This window comes from Eulemur rufifrons, chromosome 4 (genome assembly GCF_041146395.1).
Source record: "Eulemur rufifrons isolate Redbay chromosome 4, OSU_ERuf_1, whole genome shotgun sequence".
Classification (NCBI taxonomy): Eukaryota; Metazoa; Chordata; class Mammalia; order Primates; family Lemuridae; genus Eulemur; species Eulemur rufifrons.
In genome coordinates, this window is record NC_090986.1 from 82,162,987 (window position 1) to 82,188,594 (window position 25,608).

The following is a 25,608-nucleotide window of genomic DNA, read 5'->3' on the forward strand; positions in this document are numbered from 1 at the left end:
GTTGATGGGCACTTAGGTTGGTTCCAAATCTTTGCAGTGGTGAATTGTGGGCGATAAACATTTAGGTGTGTCTTTTTTATAAACAGACTTCTTTTTCTTTGGGTAGATACCCGGTAGTGGGATTGCTGCATCGAATGGAAGGTCTACTTTAGTTCTAGATGGATATATTTGAATTACTCTTAGTTTTTATTTTGTTACGTATGTAACGCTACTGTGATTGTCTTTATGCATCTTTTTGCTTCTGATAATTTGTTTAGAAAAGATTTCTGGAAGTGGGCTCCGTGGTAAAAAGGATATGAGCCTTTAAAATCTCAGTATCTAATAGATAATCGTGGTGGCCAACTTAAAATCTTTTAGGTTAAAGTAGAGAAGTTTGGGAGAGTGGTTAATCCAAGATGTGTAAACAAAAATTGATAGCTTTCCTTTTGCCTGTAATTTTTTTATTTTTATTTTTTGTAGAAAAGGGTTCTCACTATGTTGACCAGGCTGGTCTTGAACTCCTGGCCTCAAGTGGTCCTCCTGCGTCCATCTCCCAAAGTGCTGGGATTACAGTTGTGAGGCACCATGCCCAGCCTTGTAATTTTTAATTGTAAAACATAATGGGATAAATGTTTCAAAAATCATGGTAATTAGGGAAAGTTATGAACAAAGCTATGATAGATGAAGCAAACTTAGAAATTTGGTTTTGAAATATTTATTTTAAAAATAATAAGTGCTTGTGGCAAGAAATAAAGTGGTTCATGGGAACGTAAAGATAAAGAAGACAGTGAAAAACTGTGGATGAATCTGAACCTTTTCTGCAGTCTGCAGATAGGTGGTATTCAGTACATTTCAATGTATTTTTTCCAACTTTGTGTTTGTACTTGATTTTATCAGTGATATTTCTATATGATTTTACTGTACTCACAACATTCTCAAATTATGATCCTTAGACAGGAAGCATTAGCATTCTCACCTAGGAATTGTTAGAAGTACAGTCTCAAGCCTCACTCTAGAACTTCTAAATCAGGAACTGGAGTGGTGGGGCCTGGCCACCTGGGAATCCTGGGTGATTCTGATGCACCTGAAAGTTTGAGAACTACTGCTGTACACAACTCCTCATGTGAACTGCCTACTTCTGAGAACTTTTTTCAACTTTTTCTTTCTCTTTTTACATAAACATCTTCAAATCTCTTCTACTTTTACAAACAAAAGGAAACCTCCCCTCTCCTAACATAGGACCTTATCTAAACCCAGCTTTCTCCTCTAATATTTTGACGTGACGGCTAGGCTTTTTGAAATGGTACCCTACCCTTCATGTTCCCCCAAAATAGACAAATAATGAAAACCAAGCAGAATATGGGGTGAAACCCAACATAGGATACAAAAATGTAACAAATGAACCTAATTACATTACAAATGAATAACATAATCACACTGAAAGGGGATGGAGAAGAAAATAAGGACTAAATAACTTTGGAAAACAGTATCTTGACTAGATACAATAAGATTAATGACAAGAAGAACCATTTATAAATTCTGTATTCTAGTTGTGGGTTAGCAGTTCTGAAATTATGTGTATACTTTTTTTAAGTGAACAAAGTAATAAACACAGTTTGTCCTCCGTATCCATGGGTTCACATTTATGGATTCAGCCAACCTCGGATGGAAAATATTTGAAGAAAAATTGTCTGTACTAAATGTGGACAGACATTTTTTCTTGTCATCGTTCCCTAAACAGTACAACATAATAACTATTTACATAGCCTTTACATTGTGTTAGGTGGTATAAGTAATCTAGAAATGATTTAAAGTATATGGGAGGGCCAGGCTTGGTGGCTCATGCCTGTAATCCCAGTGCTTTGAGAGCCTGAAGAGGAAGACTCTTTTGAGGCCAAGAGCTCGAGATCAGCTTGGGCAACATGGCTAGACCTTGTCACTCCAAAAAAAAAAATCTGGATGTGGTAATGCACCTGTAGTCCTAGCTACTTGGAAGGCCAAGGTGGGAGGACCACTTGAGCCCAGGATTCTGAGGTTACAGTGAAAGATGGATATGGTACTGTAGCCTGGGTGAGACCTTGTCTCTAAAAAATCTAAAGTATATGGAGTGATGTGCATAGATTATCTGCAAATACTATGCCACTTTTTATCAAGTACTTGAGCATCTATGGATTTGAGTATTTGGGGGAGGTTCTAGAACCAGTTTCCTATGGGTACTGAGGTATGACTATATATTATATGTAATGAAATCCAGGTTTCTAATTACTGGGGAAAGATGAAAGGCACAAATTAGAATGAATCCTGTGGTGTTGGTTTGGAATCAGAGGTATAATTATGAAATCAATGGTATTTAATATTGATAGATAGGTATAGAAATAAAGATGTGTGTTTATGTATGGGTTTATATGTACATATTCCATGTTTTATAGCTCTGTTCACTGAGAGGCCCTGGAAGCAGTGATGCTTCAGTTAGCAATGAGTACATCTAGTGCCCAGATCTTTATTTCTAAGCACCATTCCCTAATAAAAGGAACTGGAAATTTTTAAAGAAGTGGTTGATTCCAGGACTGAAAAACTAATATGAGACTGAATATCTTGTGTCAGAGAGAAAGGAAGTGCTCCAAAAAGGATAGGGCATATCAGAAGAACCCAGGACTCAGCTGGGCATGGTGGCTCACACCTGTATTCCCAACACTTTGGGAGGCCATCCTGGGTGACACATTGAGATCCTGTCTTTACAAAAAAATTAAAAATTAGCCAGATGTGATGATGTATACCTGTTGTCCTAGCTGCTTGAGAGGCTGAGGCAGGAGGATTGCCTGAGCCTAAGAGTTCCACATTGCAGTAAGCTATGATCGCACCACCACACTCCAGCCTGGGTAGCAAAACAAGACCCTGTCAAAAAAACAAACAAACAAACAAACAAAAACTCCAAAACACAAACAAAAAAAACCCCCAAAAAACCAAACCCACAGCAAAACAAAACATAAAGAAGGCAAGATTCAACCTGAATTAGCTCCTAACAGCCAAAGTTGTAACAATTTCAGTAATAAAATAAAAATGATATTAGATTTTTAAACCAGGGAATAAAATAAATATGCATGAATCCATACTGATAAAAGTAATTGAACAAATAGGGAGAAAGCACAGCTCTTCCTTATAGCGAAATTCTGATTAATAAAATGCAGAAAGAATGAGGGAATTAGAAAATAATAGATAGGCAAATAGTGTAGTAATAATTTTTACAGACAAGCTTTATTGATGGATGCCAAAGTTGGTAGGCAAAAACTGTAGAAACAGAATTTTTGCATAGTCTCAAAGTTGTATTAAATACAAATGGAACCAGCCAGGATGCTTGGAAATAAAAAAATAAATAAATAAAAAAAATACAAATGGAAAAATAGTAAATTTAAAGTCAAGAAACCCAACAGGTACCACTGTAACCAAATATTAAATTTCATATCACCTGTAATAAGACAGTTGACATCCAGGAGCTCCTTGGTGCAATTCACTGAGTAGGGCACAGCATCATTTCTGTGGTGTTTTTGCCCAATATGCATAATCTCATTCCAGTCATGAGAAAACATCATCATTTCTCTTTAATAGTGTCAAGTTCATGAAAGACAAAAAGACTGAATCATTATAGTCTGGAGGGGGTAGTAAGGAGAAATAAGAATTAAATGCAATGTGGAATTCTGCTTAAGGTCCTGGAATGGAAAAAGACTTTAGTGGGGAAACTTGAAATTTTAATAAGCTCTATAGTTAGTTACAATATTGTACCAATGTTCATTCCTGGTTTTCATGATTTTAAGATGGTATGTAAGATGTTAATATCAGGGGAAACTGGATGAAATATATAGTGGAACTCTGTACTGTTTATGCAACTTTTCTGTATGTCTGAAAAAGTTAAAAATACAGAAAAGAGAAAAATAGTACTCTGGTGTGGGGACAAAATGGAGGAAAAAAGACACAAGCTCTGCCACTGTAGAACTTACAGTAATAGATGAGTGAGGTAGATATTAGTTAGAATGATCAGGTTATTAAAAAGAAAGTAAAGTGCAGAGAAATAGTATGGTGTGCTTATAGGAATTTTTAGTAGGCAACTAATCTAATCACAGGTTGAGATACTGGATGCTTGGTGTGAGATGTCTGCATATGTGGTAATTTTTTATTGCATGATTTTTTTCAATATGTAATCTTAATATCCAAGGATGTCGGATTCAATTTAAAATTTAGATAACTAAATACTAATGGTAAAAGTATCTCAGCAATGATGGGTAACCTTTATGTTTGGCTAAATTTTAGCAAATGGAGGCAGTGATAAATGTGTTAATACCTCCCTATCTTTGCCTGGTGGCTGGGGAATTTCTTTTGAAATTAACTGTAAGAATCTTGATTTTAGAAATGTGAGTAACTTGTCTTAAAATTGAGTAGTTTTGCAGCATGTATAAAGGAAAAGAAAAATTGGTTGTGTCTAGAAACTTACTTTGTAGTAAGAATTGTCAGATATATCCGATACTTTCAAGACAACAAATAAAGAAAATTGTTACAATTAAACTGAAGCAATTTATCTGGCTGGGGCTGCTACCACATAAGACCAGCTTTACTTGTTAACATGCCAGATCTTGGTTGGAAGATAGAAAAAATTGGCTTAGGAAAGTATATTTTGAGATAAAGAATGTCTTTGGGGTGCACAAGTTTCTAGTTTTCCTTTCAGTACTACAAATAAATTAGTTTTTCATAGGTCACCTAATTCTTTTGTTTTTGTTTTGGAGACAGTCTCCAAAGGCTAGAATGCTGTGGCATCATTATAGCTCACTGCAACCTCAAACTCCTGGGCTCAAGAGATCCTCCTGCCTTAGCCTCCCATGTAGCTGGGAATACAGGTGTGTGACACGCCTGGCTAATTTTTCTATTTTTAGTAGAGATTGGGACTCACTCTTGGCTCAGGCTGCTCTTGAATTCCTGAGCTCAAGCCATCATCCCGCCTCTGCCTCCCAGAGTGCTCGGATTACAGGTGTGAGCTGCTGCTCGTGACCTACATCACTTAATTTTTCAGAGCCTGTGGCAGTACAGAAAGATGACCAGGATGAGAATCTTAGATGAGCTGGTTTAACTTGTGACTTGATCACTTAGGAGTTCTTTGTTTTGTTTGATCACTTATTTCTTCATTCCTTCTCCTCCCACCTACTTACTCACTCACCTGCCCTTCCACCCATTCATTTCCTTTGTTAAGTCATTCAGCAAATTATTACAAAGCCGTTGTGATGTCTTGGGCCCTGTGATAGATGTGGGGGCATAGTGCTGAACAGGAACAGCAGGAAAGTTCTATCCAGTAGGCATCATGGCTTAGTGTCCAGGGTCTCTCAGGTTTTCAAAATCCTGCAAAAATAAAAAATAAATTTGTGACCTGTAAATAATTAATGGGCTTCTGAATAAAACAAATTTTAGAATTGAGGGAACTCTCTGAAATTTTCTGGTTCTGAGAGGTGCCAAAAACAAAAAGAGAAAGCTGAAATTTTATCAGTTTTTAATAAAATATAATGTAAAGGATGTTAAAATTTGTCGTAACTGTACTTACTAGTTCCATTTGTGAATATAACCTAGGAAGTAATCCTTGACCCCATCAGATAATTTATATAACTGTAAAAGTGATATTTAAAGCATCTTGTGGAGTAGAAATAATTGAAAGCAAAGATGTGGACAACAGAGAATGTTTCTGTATGCTGTTCATAAATTTAGATTATGGAATTGTCATTGTGCTGTAACCATAAGTGCAGTGCTCTTGTTCCCCAAATGATTTTCCATGTGGTATAAACTTTTTCATACCCTCTTGTAGGCTCACAGAAAAGACTTTTGGAAGCCATAGTAGGAATGCCATTCTTTTTTTACTTGGCTTTTTTCGGACAACCACACCATACACAGTCTTTCATGTCAGTAGATGCAGACCTACATCTTTGTAACAGTTGTGTTCCTTGGCATCGGTGAACCTTAATTTAATTGTCCCCCAAGTATAACTGATTAATGTGTCTTCAATCTTTTGCTTTCATAAATAATGCCACGGCATTTATCTGTGTGTACATATGTCCTTGCATATGTCCTCTTTACTGGAAGTGGATTTTGCACATTTAAAATTATATATTTGAAATTGAACTCCAACAAGGCCATTGTCCACAATAGTCTCTGCAATTCTGAAGACCAAAAAGCCTGGAAACCAAAAGTTTTTTCATGTATCATTTAGTGAGTGGTAGGCTCTGACATGAGTCTATTTGGTGACAAAGCTTGACCCGAACTCATGTTGTGGTTGTGTAAAACCTTTATCATTTCCAAAGAGTGTGAAAGTTCAGCTTACTGCAGAAATATTAATGTGGTTGATTATGGGGTGCTGCCCAGATCCCACTGGGAATATAAGTTATATTAGTATATTTTTCCCTTTTTAAAATGGGAAAAACTCTGAATTTGAATACATTTGGCCTTAAAGTCTTTTAATAAAGGAACATTTACCTGTACCTAATATACATTTTCAACAGTGTACGAAGGTGAAAGTGTTTTCTTAACAATAAAATGTATGAAATGTGTCAAATGTCCAGGACACAGATTAACCAATTTATTTGAAGATTTTTTTTTAGGAATGTAGTAGAGTTATATTTTGGAGAGATAAACAACGATCTGAAAATAGCCCAGATTTTGCTTGAAATCCCGTAGGAACATTGTCTTTTTACTTTATGTGGTCTGACATGAGGTCTTAACAGTGAGTTTTTCCTCTGGCAATGGAAGAAATCAAAGTGTCTTTAGTGGACTTGTGTTTAGGGGAGTGTTGTATAACAAACAACAACAAAGTGTCTTGAAATTTGAGAATTACATTGTAATTTTGAATGTAGAAAAGTGCTTATAAGAGTAACTTGGAAAATGAGACCCAGTAAAGAAAGGGGAATCAGCTTTACACAACCTTCAGTATTTAAGTTACTATTACAGTTTTTTTTGGTGGCGGTCGTACAGGTTGAGTATCTCTTATTTGAAATGCTTGGGACCAGAAGTGTTTTGGATTTTTTTCATGTTTTGGAATATTTGTATTATATTTAGTGGTTGAGCAGCCCTATCCTGAAATCCAGAAAGCTTCAGTGAGTACTTTTTTTTTTGGTGTCATGTTGGGTTGCAAAAAGTTTCAGATTTGGGAGCTTTTTGGATTAGGGTTACTCAACCTGTATACATTTGAATTTGCATTGATCATAATGTCAGTGTAATGTGAGTCTATTACTTCAATATTGTAGGTTTTCCATCTTAATCATATTATAACTTAATTACTGATTTGATAATCTGCATATGCATGCGATTTTTGCTTGAATGTACCTCTAGGACAGGATTAGGCAAACCTGGAATGGCACTAAATTGTAAATATTTCAGTCTTTGCAGGTCATTGATCTCTGCCTCAACTGCTTAACTGCTCTAGCCCCAAAAGTGGCTGTAGATAGTAAAGTAAATGATTATTGTGTAAAATTTAATTTATAAAAACAGGTTGTGGGTTACAGGGGATTTTCTTAGTGGGTTGATGAAAATGGGGGAGAGAGCAGTTAGTAAAGTTTCTGTCTACACATGATGGGATTTTTGTCTAGGCATTATTGTGGTCCTTTAGGGTGATTTATCTCTCGATATGTTCTTGAGTGCCTTTCTGAACTCTGCTGTGCTAGTGATAATAGATCCTAGACTTTTCTCTTTTTATAGTAAGAGGGTACATGTTTGAGCTTTTTTGAACTCTTGATTTCTTGAATATGAGCAAATAACTGTCCTAGTTATATGTTATTCAGTTTAGTTAACCTCAGTTAAATTCCTTTATTTCTTTGTTTTATTTGATTTATTAAAGGCTTGGAGCAAAATAGAAGAAGGTAGGTAAATCTAGGACATCATGGCCAATCATTAATCGTAGATTTGGCATAATGTAAATGAAATAAAATAGTTATGACTTACATGTCATGTTGCTGAAATTTTTGCTTAAAAATTTTTTAGGCATGAAGAAGAACATCGTCGCCGTGAGGAAGAAATGATCCGACACAGAGAGCAGGAGGAATTGAGGCGACAGCAAGAGGGCTTTAAACCAAACTATATGGAAAATGTAAGTAAAATACTAGTTAACTAAAATGGATTTTGCATTGTCAGGTTTACAATGTATATTTAGAATTCGGTAGATTTTGGTTTATGTAGTAGTCAATTTTTTAACCTTTTTGAACTTACCATGTTAAACTAGTAATTTTCTCAGCCTCTTACAGGTAGTAAATCAAAATTAGTTTCTGAAGATATTATCTGTTTTATGAAGTGGAGGTTATATTTTTTCCATTGATCTTTTAAAAATATTTGCTAAGAAATTAGAGATCTATACATGTGTCATCTCCACTTAACTGATTTTTTAACATATACTGATATTAAAAAGTCTTTTTTTGGAAGATTTTAGACATATACAGAAGGAAACTAGTATGTGGTCATCCTCCAGCCATAACAGTTACATGTGGCTGATCTTTTTCATCTTTATGCCCGCTTTATTTTGAAAATTATTTTGTGTGAAATTCCTGAATTGATATAATTTTATTAATAATTATTTTCAGTATATATCTTAAAAGATGATTTTTAAAAAATAACTTTATCATATCTTTAGAAATTGTCAGTTCTTTATTGTTAACTTGTTAAAGTTCAGATTTGCCTAGGTCTTACAAATATATATTTTTTTACAGTTGATTTCTTTGGATTGGTTGATGTAGTTGGTCTTTTTGGTCTATAGTTTTTCTTCCTTTCTTTCCTTCTTTCTTTCTTTCTTTCTTTTTTTTCTTCTTATTTATCTATCTACCTACCTACCTACCTACCTATCAGCAGAGCTTCATTGTATAGAGTATCTCATATCCTGGATTTTGCAGATTAATTACATCCTTGCAGTGATGTTTAACATGTGCTTTTATCCCTGAATTTCCTGCAAACTGGCGTTAGTTCAAAAGACCTGATCTGACTGACCCAGGTTTTTGTTTTAGTGGGCGCAGGATGGTGGGGCAAACAAGACTACTTCAAAAGTCTACAAGTTCTTAATGATAATTAATAAAGAGGCCTCATTATTCGCCTTAAAAGATGCCAGTTTATCTCATTCTGAAAAGTATTTACTATTATTTTTTCTCTGGTGTTCAAAAGCCATGATTAATAAGAACTTAAACTTTTAAATAAGTTTCTGAGGCCAAAAGTGTTAATTCAAATAATTGGTACTTTTCTTTGGTCCTTTTCTGTCCCCATTCTTTTGTTCCTAGGTAATTAAAAAAATTTTTTTATTACAAGGAATATACACAGTAAAATAAACCCTTGTATACTGATAAGAAATTTTTATCTTACTATCAAGTAAATGTCCTTTGAATTAAAATTATATAGCATTGAAATTCAGTTAGAGAAGTTTTTATTTTATAAGTCATTCTAAAGGTTTGATTTCAAAATTCCATTCCCAAATTAGCTGACTTAAGTTTTTTAAGCATTCTAAATTTTTTTTTGAGTTATTTCTAGCATTATTTTATCATTCTCTTTTCTTCCTTGAATATATAGCACTTAGTGACATCTTAGCGTTTTTGTTACACTTGAATGTAAATCTGCTGGATTTATCAATGTAAGGGTGTTTTATGATATTATAAAAGAAAGTGAAACTTTTAAGTTTTCCAGACGTATATTTGAAAAATAGTAGCTAGCGTTTATATCTTCAAAGAGAATCACATATAGACCATATATGATACAGTTCTTAGGGAAACTTCCTGTGAGGATTAAGATATTCTGCCTATTCCTTTTGTTTACCTGAATATTTCCTAAAGTGCTTGCTTATAGTAAAATTGATGGAATTAACTTTCTTAATATTTTTCTGGCATAAATTTTACATTTTGGAGTGAATGTGTAGCTATTTGTAATAATGTCATACGTAAATCATTTAGGGGACTGGAAGGAAATGATTAAGTAAAATGTATTCTGCTAAACTTGATTAAGTTGGTTATATCATAAATTCAGCTGCATACTCCTTATTCTTTAAAATAATTTTACAATTAAAATAACTTACACACCAGGGTTTTCTGTATGCGTAGTATTATTTGGTATTGGTATCATTAACAATGGACTATTTTAATTTTACTTTTCTATCTTAAAATGTTTGAAACATTGCTACAATTTAAAATTGAATTACTGCAAGTTCTTATTTAAACATTTTTGTGTTTAAAATTCATTTTTGTGGTAGGCAAAATTTTACAAATACCTAATGAACTTTGAGAATAGATTAATCAGATATTTAAAAATATTCATACTGAGTTTAGTGGCATTTCAAAAATAGATCATATATTGTTTCACAAGAGTGTGGTCATGAAAAGGATTAGGTGATAATGCATTTAAATACTAAGGTAACTTTTTTTCAAGTAGTTACTTAAAGTTTGTGTTGCATACTTTTGAAGCATCATAATTAATTTGACTAGAGAAGTCAGGAAACCATAGCCTGGGATCACTGCCTGTTCTCATAGAGCTTCACCACAGAGATAGGGATGGTGTTTACATTTTTAAAGGGTCATTGGAGAAAAAAAAGGATAATAATACTAGAAACTATTTGTGATCCACAATAACTTAAAATATTTGCTCTGTGGCCCTTTAGAGAAAAAATCTGTTGAACTCTGGGCTGGATTATTTGTGGTCTTTTTTAAAATTAGTACTTATGTTAGATAGGCCACAGAGGTATTATGCTCTTGATTTTCTGAAGAGCATCCGTATTTCAAATAGTACGTAAATGAGGTATGATAATTTGACTAACAGTAGAATTAAATATTTAGAGAGAAATACAGTATGTGTTTTAATATTGGGTTTTTTTTTGAAATTAGAAATTATATGTATAGGCATAAGTTTTTTATTTTGGTATCAGTTTTATTTGGTTCATAGCTTCATAATTCCTTGTTAATACAAACTTACCAACTACTAAAAAAAATGTTAACAAAAGCTCTTTACAGTTCTCATTTATTTTGTATTAACAGGAAAACAATAGGAAAATATGGTGTTACTAGCAGTTACTTGAGGCAATTGTTATCAGTTATTCTTCATTTACTTTGAAAATTGTCTATGGAGAAAATTGTTAAACAATTTTAATGCTTATTTGTTTTTTTTTTAAAAGCTTTGAAATTAGGCCCTCTTATGTGCTTTCTTTTTTCACTGTTCAATTTAAAGGGAGGAGTCAAATGGTAAGTGTTCAGCTTGCCCGAGTAATGAGTAAAGTAGATTTCCTTCATTAGTTTTCAGATGCCACTTCTCATTTTTTTCTTGTTTTCCTATTAGAAATATTCCAATGCAACTAAGAGTATGGGGCTTTGAAGAATAAAGTAAATATTGATTTACATATTTTATGTCTTAAATAATATTTTTTTAGTGTAACAAAGGATGAGGAAAACCTCATAATGCTTGGTCGTATTTTTCTTTGTCGGCCTTCAAATTGATCATAGTTTTATGAGATACATGGTAATGTATTTTTAAGAGTTTCAAGGATATAAGTCACCACTTCATCAATTATAAGTTGTCATTTTTATTTCATGCCTTTCATACCTTATTTTTCCTTAGAAGTAGAACTTTTTTGATAATTGCTGTTACAATTATAAACATGATATTTTTACTTTTGTAGAATAACATACTTTTGACTGCTTTAGGAATGCATTTTTATACTGTGTCTTAATTATATTTAGGTTTGTTCTTACCATAGTGTAGAGTGTATTTGACCATTTTCTAGGCAGTATTCACTAAGTTGGAAGTTTTCTGCTTATCAAAATCACATATTAGAAGTGATTATTCTGGAAACAATGAGAATTGTATGAGATTGTCTTTTATAATTGCCTTGTGATTGTTTTCATGTCAGGTTGCTCCACTTACTGCAGATTTACTAGTTTAAATACTTAAGTACTACAGTGTACCAGTCTTTATTTGTGGCAACAATTTGCCTTCCAGTAAATGGCAGGTTTTACTTCTAATATTTTGTTGATGCAGTTTCTTGGAGTAAAACTTTACTTCTTGGGAAAATGTCATAATAATATCTAAATGTCAGTCTTATTCTAGCTTTAGTAATTGTGTCATGTAGTCATGAAATACTTTGTTTAGGAAAATTGGGGCAGAGTTTAGATTGTAAACTATTTAGTTTTAAAATCTGAGAAGCTTATTTTTCTCATATGGTAAATAATGTTTGCTTTTTCAATAAAGAAAAGAATAGCTCTCTAGATCTGTTTCAGATATCCTGCATTAGATTGAATACATACCTGACTTGGTGCCAAAGATTTTTTGGTCTTATTTTAGTAGTTGTGAATAGCCTCGATATTTCAAAATGTGTATAATAAATTTGTTATTCTATGGTAAGGCAACAATTTGACCCAGTTATCTTTGTTTGTCAGAGGTGTTCTGTTGTGGCACCTCAGGGATGATGAAATAGTGAGGCCAGAAATATTAAGGAAAGGTTGCCAGAGGCAAACAGTGTATTGCCTCTTCCAAGGACATTAATTTTCTTTTTTATTTTCTCTTCTCTTCTCTTTTCTAAAAAAAAATTTTTTAGAGAAGGGTCTCGCCTCAGCCTCCACAGGCGTATGCCACTGGGCTCAGCAGGATAGCGTTTTTCAAATGTACATAGTAAACACTCAGGGAGCTTTTAAAAAATGTAAATTTCTAAGTCATATACCTAGACATTGGTTTGTTTTGTGATCGAAGTAGATTGTGATGCATTGTCCTTTCACATTTTTTGCTGAGTCCATTAGTTTTCAACCTTGCAACACATCTGTGGAGCTTGAAAAAGAACAATGCCTGAGATCCCATCCACCAAGTATTTTGATTTAGTAGGTCTGCATTGGGGCCATGGGATCTGCATTTTAAAAACTCTACACCTTGCTTATTCTTTTTCTTAACAGAGGTTGAAACCACTGGCTGTACATTGAAATGAGACATATGTTGAAATCAGAATAGTAGTAGTTGAATTTTTTATGAGTCCTGGGGAATGTGAATGGAGAGCATGCTTGGTGTGGTTTAACATGGAGGCAGTAGGATTCATATAGAAGACTATTTATTTCGAGGCGGAGTCTTGCTGGGTTGCTTAGGCTGGAGTGCAGTGGCTATTCACAGGTACAGTCATACTGTATGTACTACAGCCTTGAACTCCTGGGCTCAAGCGATCCTCCCACTTCAGCCTTCTTGAGTAGCTGGTACTATAGGTGCATGCTGCTGCATGTGTCTTTAGAGCACCATTTAAATAGCACAGCATTTTATGTGAAGAGTGTCCTGTGAAATTTGGGTGTGGCAACCTTGAATTGGGCTTTCAGCCTATATATGCAGGAGATAATTGTTTCAAACTATGCATTACTTTTTAGTATTTTAATTACTTCATCTAGACACCAGGGATTGACAGACTAGGCCATGCTCAACCTGCGTGCTGCCTGTTTTTGTAAATTTTATTGTAACACAGCACATTTTTTTGTTTCTTTATGGTTGCTTTGCCCTACAGAGGCTGATTTGAATAGTTGGGACAAAACTATACGAGACCATATTGAGACTGTATGTCCTGCAAAGCTTAAAATATTTACATCTGGCCCTCTACCAAAAGTGTTTGCTCACTCCTGATCTAGAGCCAGTCTGAGGGCTGGGGGGAATCTATAAAAAGTGGCTCATGTTAACCAAACTCATAGAGTTTGTGAATTATAATGCAAATTTATTAATTTATATATTCTTTTCCAGTGTTTTTAGAAGGCTCACTGAGCACAGAAAGAACCTCATATCCCAGATCCAAGTTTCCTGAGGAATCCAAATTAGTGTCCAGAAGGTTCATTGGTAGTCATGGTTATAAAGAGAAAATGTTATGGGAAGAACTGGTAAAGTGTGATTGCCCTACAGCTGATAACTTGGAGTCTTAAAATCTTTTATAGTTCTAATCAATAGAGGTATAAAACATTGTTGTTTCACATGTTACCTCCTCTTGATCAGTATTGCCAAATTTGACCTATTATTTAACCAGTAACAACTTTGTCAGTCTTTTTTCTTGCTTCCTGCACGGGCATTGCTTTTCTTAATCACCCCTTGATTTAATTATAACCTGACTTCCCCTGATGTGCCATGAACAAAATTCAGGAACAGAAATTCCAGTCAATAAAAATTTCCATTAATTGCTGCTGGCAGAGAGAAATGATCTCCATTGTTACTTACTGATAGGTACAAACTTATTTTCTGAAATGGTGTGAGAAATTTTGAGAGGAGAAGTTAAAATTTTGTGGTTTCCACATGGCCATCATTCCTTTATCTGCATATTTTTTTAGCTCTAACAAATAGTTTGATTATGTTGCAGTAGAAAATTTTTTTGGTTTGTTTTTGGAAGTCTAAGCACTTGAAGCATTCAAACAAAGGACACATTTTACGAGGGATTTTTATGGCCTCTACATTGTCCTTTGAAAATAACTGAAGAATTATTTGCTATAGGATTTGGTGTCAGATTTAGGTGTGACCTGTTGCAGGTATAATGGTGGCCCAGTCCCAGTGGTTTGGACGTGTTGGTGAAAATCAAAATGGATAACAGTAATATCATCAGTGATTTCACGTGTAATGTTCTAGTTGTGACCAATTTGGGTTGTTCATATTTTTTATTTATTCACTAAAATAATTTAATTGATTATCACAACAAGCCAAAGACTTTTCTGAATACATGGATGGTGGTAAACAATTGGAAATTGACTTAGACTTTTGTGTTCAAATGAAAACAGAGATGTAAAGTTTGTAATGTTTACATGTATCTGAAATGATCTTTAGAATCTTGACGATTTGGGATATTTGGGTTAAAGATATGTGTCAGATTTAACCAGGTGTTATTTGATCACTTCTCAGAAGGATTATTTAGTAGTTTTGAGATTAATATCATCTAATCCTGTATGGGAAACCTTAAAATTTTTCATCAAAACTGGGACCAATGAATATGGATATTATTAAAATACTTTTTATAGCAGGTGCATAAAATGGGCTTTCTTAGGTAAACCAGGATGTATAGTTACCGTAATTATATATTACAATTATGAGTAGTAGTTTTCTTTTCTCTGTTTTATCATTCATATCTTAAAGACTTTTCTGAATGACAAGGTGGAAATGATTACTGAATCTCTTATATTCTACATATACTTTTCCAGAGGACTATTAATTGTACTTGATTATTTTTGTGCCATATTAGATGACTCTAGTGTCTTTTTTGGTCTTACCTTCTATTAGAGTTTCAGAGAGGTTCATAGTCCAGAAAAATTTCCATCTTTTTTCCTCATGAAGAACATCTGTGTAGACTCTGCTCAGATATTATCTGATTCCTCACCTGAGTTGTGATCCTTTTCATTTTTAATATTTTTATTGTAGTACTTACCAAGTTGCAATGTAAGTTTTTCTGACTTTGTCCACCAATTGTGCTATTTTTTTAAGTCAGGAATTTTATATTTGTCATATTATAGTTAGTTAGACGTAAAGTGAGAAAATTAAATAGTTGTTGATATCATGTTTTTCAAATGCCCATGTAGCTCAATCATGGTTTTCAGTGTTTTTTATGGTCCATGACATCTTGGTATTTATTGAATACTAATGCCTCAGTTGGTAAACATTTAGTACTTTGGAAAACATAGGTGGCATTGAGGTACAACTTTGTGTTTTTATAGACTTCATAATGGAATCACATAATAAGAGTAATTTTTCAAAGCAGATAATTAATAATTATTTTGTACTTGGTTTTCAGCATATCTAACTTTTCAATATGCGGATCCCACTTGAATATTCCTTCAGAGGATTAGGCTTACAGGAAGACTCGGAAGTTTCCATTTAGGAAGAAAAATTTGTTTACTGTTCCCTGTGTTCAAAACATAGTGCAGAGCACCATGAATACAAAGGATATTAGAGGATTTTAGATCAGAATACTTAACACAGGGTGTAAAAGTTCTCAGAGTTCAGACAAATTCTCTACTGGCGAGTGTTAAGCAGGCCATTAAATAGCCTTGACACTATTGTGGAACTTAATTTGTTTTGTTTTGTTTTGTTTTTTTTTAACTGATATGATTCGTTTATTACTCTGCTGTGTTATATTAATAGGTATACCTCATGTCTTTTCATTAGAAATGGTAAGTTCTCATCATTTTTCGTTCCGAATGGTAAGATTTTTCTTTTAGCTAATGTTGACCTTTATTTTTGAGGAATCGAGAAGAGGAGACTCAAGACTGGTGAATAGAAGTGGTTAACTAAAGTAAACATGTCTTGTATAATTTCTAATAAGTGTGATCCAGTTAAATTTTATCTGATTATTAGTTTGAATTAATAATGAAAAGATCCTAGGAAGGCATAAAAATTTAACATGTTGCTTCTGCTTTGTGACTTGTTGAGTGCATTTAGAGCCACCTTACAGGAGTTGTTCTATATGTTGATTCTATAAAAAAATGCTTTTTAGGTTTATCAGTATCTGATATCTTCTGTACTTCATATTGAAGGTATGAAGCTGTGTAGTATCATCTGAAATGTCAGAATTTTATACTAAAACTAAAAAATGGGCATATCAATATTCATGTTTAATATTAACTACTAGTGTTGGGGTGTAGGAACTTGGTTTTATAAGCATGTTCTGATAAGATGCATTTATTTAAGTTAGACTGTTGATAATTACAAATTTTCAAAGGCTTTTAAATATTTCAAATTACTGATAATATATGGGTAAGTTGCTTCTTTGTCTTATGGTATCTTCCACTATATTGTTTATTATGTTTCAAACCCTGGCTTTTCTGGTTGTAAATTTACCATATTTTTCATAAGATAACTTATTCGTTTGGCATACCGCCTTTTCTAAATCCTGATTTTAAACAACCAATATGGTTGTTACAGTAGTTTCTTTTATACTTGTGAATTTTAAGTAACTTCTTAATTTCTGTTTTGGTACTACTTAAATATTGAAAAAATCACTATGTATTGGATCTGTTGCTTTGAGTTAGCTACTTACAAAAAAATATATATTGTCAAAATTTCAAAACTTCTGGTAAACTATTGAAATAATTTATCTAATGCCTTAAAATCACAAACAGAAAAAGATACTCTCTAAAATATGTACTTAATTCCTCATACATTGGCCTTTTTTATATATGCCTTGTTTTCTTCTTTCCATTGCTTTCTTCTGTTAATGGGACCAATTTGGAATAGCTTCTTCTGCAGTTTACATTTGTTCTTTTGTTTCATCTTTCATACCTTGACCTGGGCAGTTGTGATAGTTGTTTAACTTTGTTAAGGGAACGTACTGAGTAAGAAAGAGGTTATGGATAAAGAAATGCAAACCAGTCACCAGTAATATGTGAACTTTGGTAAGAGTCTATTAATAGTATTATATTTGTCTTGTAGCTGATGTCATTGCTCGTTTCTTTAGGAGTTTTGTGTATAGTAACTAAATTTGAGGAATAATTAAATATTGCTGATCAATTTTAGGTTTTAAAAGCATCTCTTCGGAGAGTTTGCCATGATAATTGAAAATGGCAATCTTATAAATTTTCTCAGGTATATGCATTAAAAATAAAATTCTCAGCTGAATATGTTTAAAAATTAATTTATCTAAAATACTTATTTCCTTCTGTCTCTTTGATGTATGCTAGAGTGTATATGATTACATTTAATTCCTCTTCAGTTAGAAAGCCACACTGTATAATATTAAAAAATAGCCATTAATTTTGCTACACATTCAGTTGAATTTAACAGTAACATGAGAATAATCTGTTTACTCAATTACCTAGAACTAGGCCTTAAAAAAATACATTGTTGAATATGTCTGGTTTATGAGGTGTATGTCAAGTTAATGAACACAGTAAGTCCCCCTACTTCTATTTGTTGTTGCCTCTATTTCTGAATTCAGTATTTAACAAGGAACAACTATTTTTGTTTCATGACTAAACCTTGTAATATAAATTAAGATATAATTAGCCAGTCATCATGGCACGCACCTATAGTCCCAGCTACTTGTGAGGCTGAGGTGGGAGGATTGCTTGAGCCCAAGAGTTTGACTGCAGCCTGGACCCTGTCCCTTAAAAAAAGAGAGTGGGAGGAAGAATGTAATTTATTATTCAAAAGGAAGCATTTTAAAGTCTGTCTCTTCTTTTTTTTTTTTTTTTTTTTTTTTTTGAAGAGGAGTTTGGCTGGGTGCTGTGGTTCACGCCTGTAATCCCAGCACTTTGGGAGGGCGAGGCAGGATGATCGCTTGAGGCCAGGAGTTGGAGACCAGCCTGGACAACATATTGAGGCCCTGTCTTCACAAAAAATTATCTGGGCAATGGTGGTACATGCCTGTAGTCCCAGCTACTCAGGAGGCTAAGACATGAAGCATCACTTGAGCCCAGGAGTTCAAGGCTGCAGTGAGCTGTGATTATGCCATTGCACTCCTGCATGGGTGATAGAGTGAGACACCCCATCTTTAAATAAATAAAAGAGAAGTTTTAGGTTTACAGCAAAATTGTGCAAAAGGTACAGAGATTTTTATATAATCCTGTCCCCACATACTTACTGCTATGCCTCATTATCAAAATCCTGCACCTTGAGTGGTACATTTGTTAAAATTGATGAACCTACATTGACACATCCTTATCAACCAAAGTCCATAGTTTACATTTGGATTCACTCTTGGTGTACTTTCTGAGGGTTTGACAAACATATAATGAGATGCATCTGCCATTATAATATCATAGAGAGTGTTTTCACTCCCATAAAAATCCTCTGTGCTCTGCTTATTCATCCCTGCTTTTTAACCCCTTGGCAACTGCTGATCCTTTTACTGTTACCATAGTTTTATCACTTCCAGAATGTTATATAATTGGAATCATATAGTAAGTAGCCTTTTCAGATTGGCCTCTTTCACTTAGCTATATGCTTTTAAGTTTCCTCCATGTCTTTTCAGAGGTTGATGGCTTATTTCTTTTTAGTGCTGAATAATATTCCTTTGTCCGGATGTACCAGAATTTATCCATTTCCTGCTGAAGGACATCTTGGTTACTTCCAAATTTTAGCAATTGTGAATAAAGCTGGTATAAACATTCTTAGGCAGGTTTTGGTGTGGACTTAAGTTTTCAGCTCTTTTGGGTAAAAAGCAAGGAGCAGTATTGCTATATTGGATGATAAAAGTATGTTTAGTTTTATAAGAAATTGCCAAACTCTCACCCAAAATGGCTATACCAGTTTGCATTCCCAAGAATGAGAGTTCTTTTTGCTTGTAATCCTTGCCAGCATTTGTTGTTATTGTTTTGGATTTTGGGCATTCTGATAGATGGGTAGTGCTATCTCATGTTAATTTGCAATTTCCCTACTAATACACGTTGTAAAGTTTCATTTTAAAAATCTTAAAACTGAGGAACGTTTTCCCCAATCTTCATTGTTTGAAGATATTTTAGAATGCATGTATTCAAACTGAGGGGAAAAAACCCACCCTAGGGATATAAATGTTAAAAGATTGTCTTATGTTTCTTAAAATAGCTTCCCTTCCCTATCTAGCAGTGAGTAATACAGTGTTTCAGAAATTATTGTTTTAAATCACCTGAACTAAAAATGTTAAGTTTTCTTAATATTTCATATAATTGATTGTTTTTCCCATTCTTTATGTCTAAATATGCTGTGTTAGTGATTATTTCTGGATGCTTAACAGTTTTTATTTAATCTTTCTCATGAAAGTTTGGCTAGTTAACTAATATTCTTACTATTTATGTAACCTTCTAGTGAAGGAAGAGATAAAAGAATGCAGTTTGCTAACTCTAAAATACTTTCAAGTGCTAAATGTAATTGATTTTTTGGGAAATTTATTTTTAGGAATATTTAATGATAAAGAAGTTGGGCCAGGTGTGGTGGCTCATGCCTGTAATCCCAGCACTTTGGGAGGCCGAGATAGGGAGAATCACTTGAGGCCAGGAGTTCCAGACCAGCCTGAGCAATACAGTGAGACGATGTCTCTTTCAAAAAAAAAAAAAAAAAAAAGCTGGGTATGGTACCGTTCACCTATAGTCCCAGCTACTCAAGACTGAGGCAAGAGCATCGCTTGAGCCCTGGAGTAGCTGTGATTGCACCACTGCACTCAGCCTGGGTGACAGGACGAGACCCTGTGTCCAGATAAAAGACTTAGCTGAATCTTGTTACTTGCCAGAACTTACTATACTTTTCTCTAGAATTACGTATTTTTTAGTGGATTTAAGTGTTCTCTATTATTTTTAGTATTTTCTTTTTTGAGACGTGAAACCTAAATAGCACACGGTGGTATCTAGACAATTCTTAGAAGCTTCAGAAGTCTGTGTGACTAAATCAGAATATTGATTGTGGTCCTTAATACTGTGTCTACTCAAATAAGAATTTGGATTGGTCAAAGTGTTAGGTGAATACATCTTGTCATTGATCACAAAATGTTCCAGTTTGACACAGGTAAGGCAGTTTTTATTTAGTTCACTGTATCGTTAGGTTTACTGTATCCTGTATCCTTCAACTTTACTTTTGCCTTACTTGAGTACCATGGAATTCTTTTAAATTAGGTTAACTTGGGGGGGAAACCCCAAATTATACGGATTCAGTATCCCTTATGCAAAATGCCTTAGACCTGAAGTATATTGGATTTCAGATATTTTTGGATTTTGGAATATTTGCATATATAATGAGATCTCTTAGAGATGAGATGAGACCCAAGTCTAAAGAAAAAATTTGTTTCTTCTTCTTTTTTTAAAAGCCAGGTTTTGCTCTGTTGCCTAGCTGGAATGCAATGGCATGATCATTGCTCATCTCCCTGTAACCTCAAACTCCTGGGTTCATGGGATCCTCCTGCCTCAGCTTCTCTAGTAGCTAGGACTACAGGTGTGCACCACCACACTGGCTAATTTTAAATTTTTTCGTAGAGATGGGGTCTCACTATGTTAGGCTGGTCTCAAACTCCTGGCCTCAAGTGATCCAACTCACCTTGGCCTCCCAAAATGGTGGGATTATAAGCATGAGCCACCATGCCTGGCTTGTTTATATTTCTTATGTACATATCATGAAGTTAATTTTATCAATATTCTTAATAATTTTGTGCACAAAACAAAATTTTGACTGTTTTGACTTGACCCATCACATGAATTTTCCACTTGTGGTGGGCATCATCCTGGTGCTCAAAAAGTTTTAGGTTTTGGAGCATTTTGGATTTTGGACTTTTGGATTAGGGATGCTCAACCTGCATCTTTAAAATCACAGATTGATAGAATTATTAGATACTATAGGGAAAAATCTGTATTTTAAATAAAATAGTGTTGTGTGCCAGTAGTGGCATGTTTATTAGTACTGTTCGGGAAATACTGGTTAGGTTAATTTACACTAGAACAAGTTTTATGCTATTGTATATTTTCATGAAGGAAGTCTGACTGGAGGTTTAAAAAATGGTGGTTCTCAAAACTTTTGGCTTCCAGATCCCTTTACATATTTAAAAATTATTGAGGACTTCAAAGAGCTTTTGTTTAGGTTTTATCAGTAAATACCATGTTAAAAATTAAAACAAATTTTAAAGAAAATCTGTCATAGACGGAAGTGACCTTATTTTACATTTTTGCAAATATTTTTAATGTTTAACTTTAGTGTAGTGGGAAGAAGGGCAGTTTCACGTTTTGTAAGTTTTTTTAATGTTCTGCTCTATAGAAAATGGTCTGCGTCCCATATTTATTCCATGTCTTACAAAAAGCTCTTTTGGTTAAAAAACATTAAGAAAACCTGTCTTTACATGGATAAGTGATAAGTAAAGGGAGAAATATGTTAATAATATCTTCAGATAATGGTGAATTTTTTTTGATACTACAGTAAAACTTAACAAGTGGTAGTATCTTAAAAGTACTCTTTTGCATTAAAATTTGTTGCTCTACCTTCAGTTTTTACTCAAGCATGATTTTGTAATGTCCTGTACCAATCAGTAGAAAAATACTGATCCATTGACCTAAGAGATTATCCAAATGTTAATGTATTTTATTATGGAAAGTCAAAAAGAAGTCACAGTTCTTAATATCGATCTCATTAGAAAACGTCTGGCAAATACTCAAGTCAGTAATCATAGTTTGTCAGATGGTAGTATCTCAAGAAAAAAATCATGTTTTATGAAAAAAGTGGCTTATTCAGCATGGAATCCAGTTACAAATGCTTTTTCTTAAAATAACCATACTACTTCAGAGTGCTTTGTATGTAAATTGGATTTTTTAGAATATTAAAGGCATGTATCCAAGATTTACTAAAATTAATAATTTTTACTAATTCATCCGGGTATTCATAATTTAAATTTTTAAACTTCAGTTTCATGGATGTGGTAAATTCAATGCTTATTAGGAAAAACTGAGTTCAAGTACCTTGATTGGTGCTGAAACACTGAGACTTTTCCCAGCCATGGCTTTTGCACCGTCAAATGTGGTGAATGTTGATATAGTAAAAAGCCTCATAAGATCATAGTATTATAATTATGTCTTAGTGTTAATAGAAACATGAAGTGGGTTGTTTTGTTTTGTTTTGTTTTTTTCTTTTTTTTAAGATAGGGTCTCACTCTGTTGCCCAGGCTGGAGTGCAGTGATACACGATCATAGCTTCCTGTGTGGGCTCAAGTCATTCTCTTGCCTCAGCCTCCTCAGTAGTTGGGACTACAGGCATGGAGCTACCACTCCTGGCTAATTTTTTCTTTTTTCTTTTCTTTGTTTCCAAGAGATGTCTGATTGTGTTGCCCAGGCTGGTCTCAAACTCCTGGCCACAGGCAATCCTCCAAATTGCTGGGATTAACCCACTCGGGCCACTGCACCCAGCCATGCAATAGTTTTAACTTTGGGCACTTCCTCAAAGGGTCTTGGGCATTCTTAGTGCTCCTTTGATATGTGGTTCTGGGAATGGGCCATACTTTTGCTTCCTTTTTTGGTCATCTTTTAATTTAAGTACACTTTAGTGACACCTTTTAGAAATACTTACATGTAATTCTTTTCATGGAAAGGCACACAATCTTATAAACATTATAAGGATAAGTTAAAAATCTTGCCTTTTGGGAGGCTGACACAGGAGGATCGCTTGACCCCAGGAGTTTGAGGTTCCAGTGAGGTATAATGACACCACTGCACTCTAGCCTGGGTGGTAGAGCAAGACCCTCTTTCAAGAAAAAAGAAAGAAATCTTGCCTTTTGTTAGGTTTCAGTTATTGGAATTATTGAAGAATGAAGGGACCTTGTGAAGGTGGAAATCTTATGAACTCTATTTTAGCAGAATGTTATAGGCTGACTCAACTAATTACTTCCTGTATTACCTTGACCAACTTATTTGACGACTCTGTGCCTCAGTTTTATCATCTCTAAAATGGGTAACGGTAGACTTACCTCTCATAGGGTTGAATCAGTAGTTGAAAACTGAGTTTTTGTTACAGCGTTGTTTTACTGCACTGCAGTATTTCGAGATGCTGATGAGAAATAAGTTGTTTCAGCTTATAGCACAACTCTCAATTTTTAGTAAAAAAATCATTAAAATTTGTAAAAATATCACATATTATGTACTAGTTTTAATTTGAATTCTAATTTGAAATATTTTAAAAATAAATCATAGAAGTGAGGGCCTTGTGTATTGCTTTTTTGGGGGGGACACCTTGTAGTGAACTTCTTCAAGTGATTTTCCTTATTGACATTTGATAAGTGGTAGTGAAAAATACTGTCTTTCAGTTTACAGAATCACCTTAATAAATATAATCTCTACCTCTTTTGTATTTTACTAGAAGTATGTGGCAGTGGATTTCTAGAAAGTAACAGCATCCTGAAGACATGAATAGGAAGCTGAAAACTGATTTTGCTCCTTCTAAAATACTTAAAATGATCCATCATCAAATTATTCTCCTTTTCATAAACTCCAGTAAAGCTATGTAAAATAGTATTCAGTAATTTTCTTTAAGATACTGTCAATATTACTAAGTATAAGTGTATATATGGTGAAAAATGCAATATACAACATGAATTGGTATTTTAACATGGTGATATGTTATATTAACATGGAATATTCTAAGGCATTCTGATTATCTCATTTACAGAAAGATTGTAGCATCAGAAGGGGAATGTTACTGACACTGAAAATCATAGATTTCTCTACCATGTTAAAAAGTTTCCCATGAAATTCTCTTAATAATGAAAATGAATTTAATAATAGTAACAGAAAGTGTTTTGTGAATAATTATGTGTTAAACATTGTTATTTCTGAGAATAGAGCTGAAAATATAAAGAGACATTAAAAAAGATTGCTTATGCTCCTTTTCTTTACCTAGAGTGCTAAAGGTAGTTAGGGATATTTGAAAATTAAAGTCTCAGAGTATAATAATTACCCTGTATCAGTGGTTAGACACTGCATTTCTAACCTACCTTATTTAAGGCAAATCCAAAAGTAAAAATATAAATTAAATCCATGTCCTTCCCCCCCCCCCCCAAAAAAAAGTCATGATTATAAAATCCATGTTTTACTCCGTGGTGCTGCAATGTAACCAGGGCCTCAGTAACAAATATCTGAGATTATTTATAGGTACTTGTCTAGATACTATAAATATTATATGTATAGCTAGAAGACTTTGGATGTGTTGAAAAGAAGTCTTCCCTTTATCAGTAGGTTCTAAGTAGTGATGAGATGGCAACTTGATTTGCTTTATTGAGAAGTGGTGATAATTGTTACTTTAAAATACTTTCTTCATATAATGCTTGACTACTCAGTAGCCAGTGTTACCTTACAGTCTAGCTTTTTTTTTTTTTTTTTTCCTGGTCAGTAATAGTATGAGAGATTTATTTTTAGGAAAGTTAAAAAATAGCTTTTAGGCCGGGCGCGGTGGCTCACGCCTGTAATCCTAGCACTCTGGGAGGCCGAGGTGGGAGGATCGCTCTAGGTCAGGAGTTTGAGACCAGCCTGAGCAAGAGCGAGACCCCATCTCTACTAAAAAATAGAAACAAATTATCTGGCCAACTAAAAATACATATAGAAAAAATTAGCCGAGCATGGTGGTGCATGCCTGTAGTGCCAGCTACTTGGGAGGCTGAGGCAGGATCTCTTAAGCCCAGGAGTTTGAGGTTGCTGTGAGCGAGGCTGACGCCACGGCACTCTAGCCCGGGCAACAGAGCAAGACTCTGTCTCAAAAAAAAAAAAAACAACAGCTTTTAGAAAGATTTGATATTTAAATTTTTTTCCCCATGGTGGTGTTTTTGCTGTACCATAGCTTCATTTATTGTACCATAACTTCATTAAAGATTATCTTTGGGTATCTCCGTTTAGGTTAGGTAGGCAGGTATTTTATTTTTATTTTTTTAAAGGAGCCATTTGCTGCTTAATAGCATTTATGTTTCCATCATAGGCTTTGATTTCCAGGTATTATGGGTGCTTTTCACCAGTATTTTATATTATTAAATAGAATTTTAAATGAACATTTAGATTTTAGTAAGATTACTTTTCAGAAGTATAATTACCCTTTCTTTAAACATTGCTACTTTTGCCTCATAATAGAATGTTTTTCATGATTGCTACATTTAACATACTTGTCTGTCTGAGATAAAATTGCAATTTTAATGTGATATCTTGAGTAATTTCACCTAGAGATTTCATCAGAGTTAAT

The 25,608-nt window shown here is 33.9% G+C and overlaps 1 protein-coding gene across 5 annotated transcripts in view; it reads left to right on the forward strand.

The window, feature by feature from the left end:
• Nucleotides 1-25,608, forward strand: part of PSPC1 (paraspeckle component 1) — an 85,600-nt gene that overhangs the window by 25,636 nt on the left and 34,356 nt on the right. For all 5 annotated transcript variants that reach the window (XR_011233476.1, XR_011233477.1, XM_069467465.1 and 2 more), the window contains exon 6: nt 7,984-8,089. Coding sequence is in view for 3 of the 5 variants with exons in the window: in XM_069467465.1 (XP_069323566.1) it covers nt 7,984-8,089 (106 nt within the window). In the remaining 2 variants the exon portion in view is untranslated. The remainder of the gene's footprint in view (nt 1-7,983; nt 8,090-25,608) is intronic.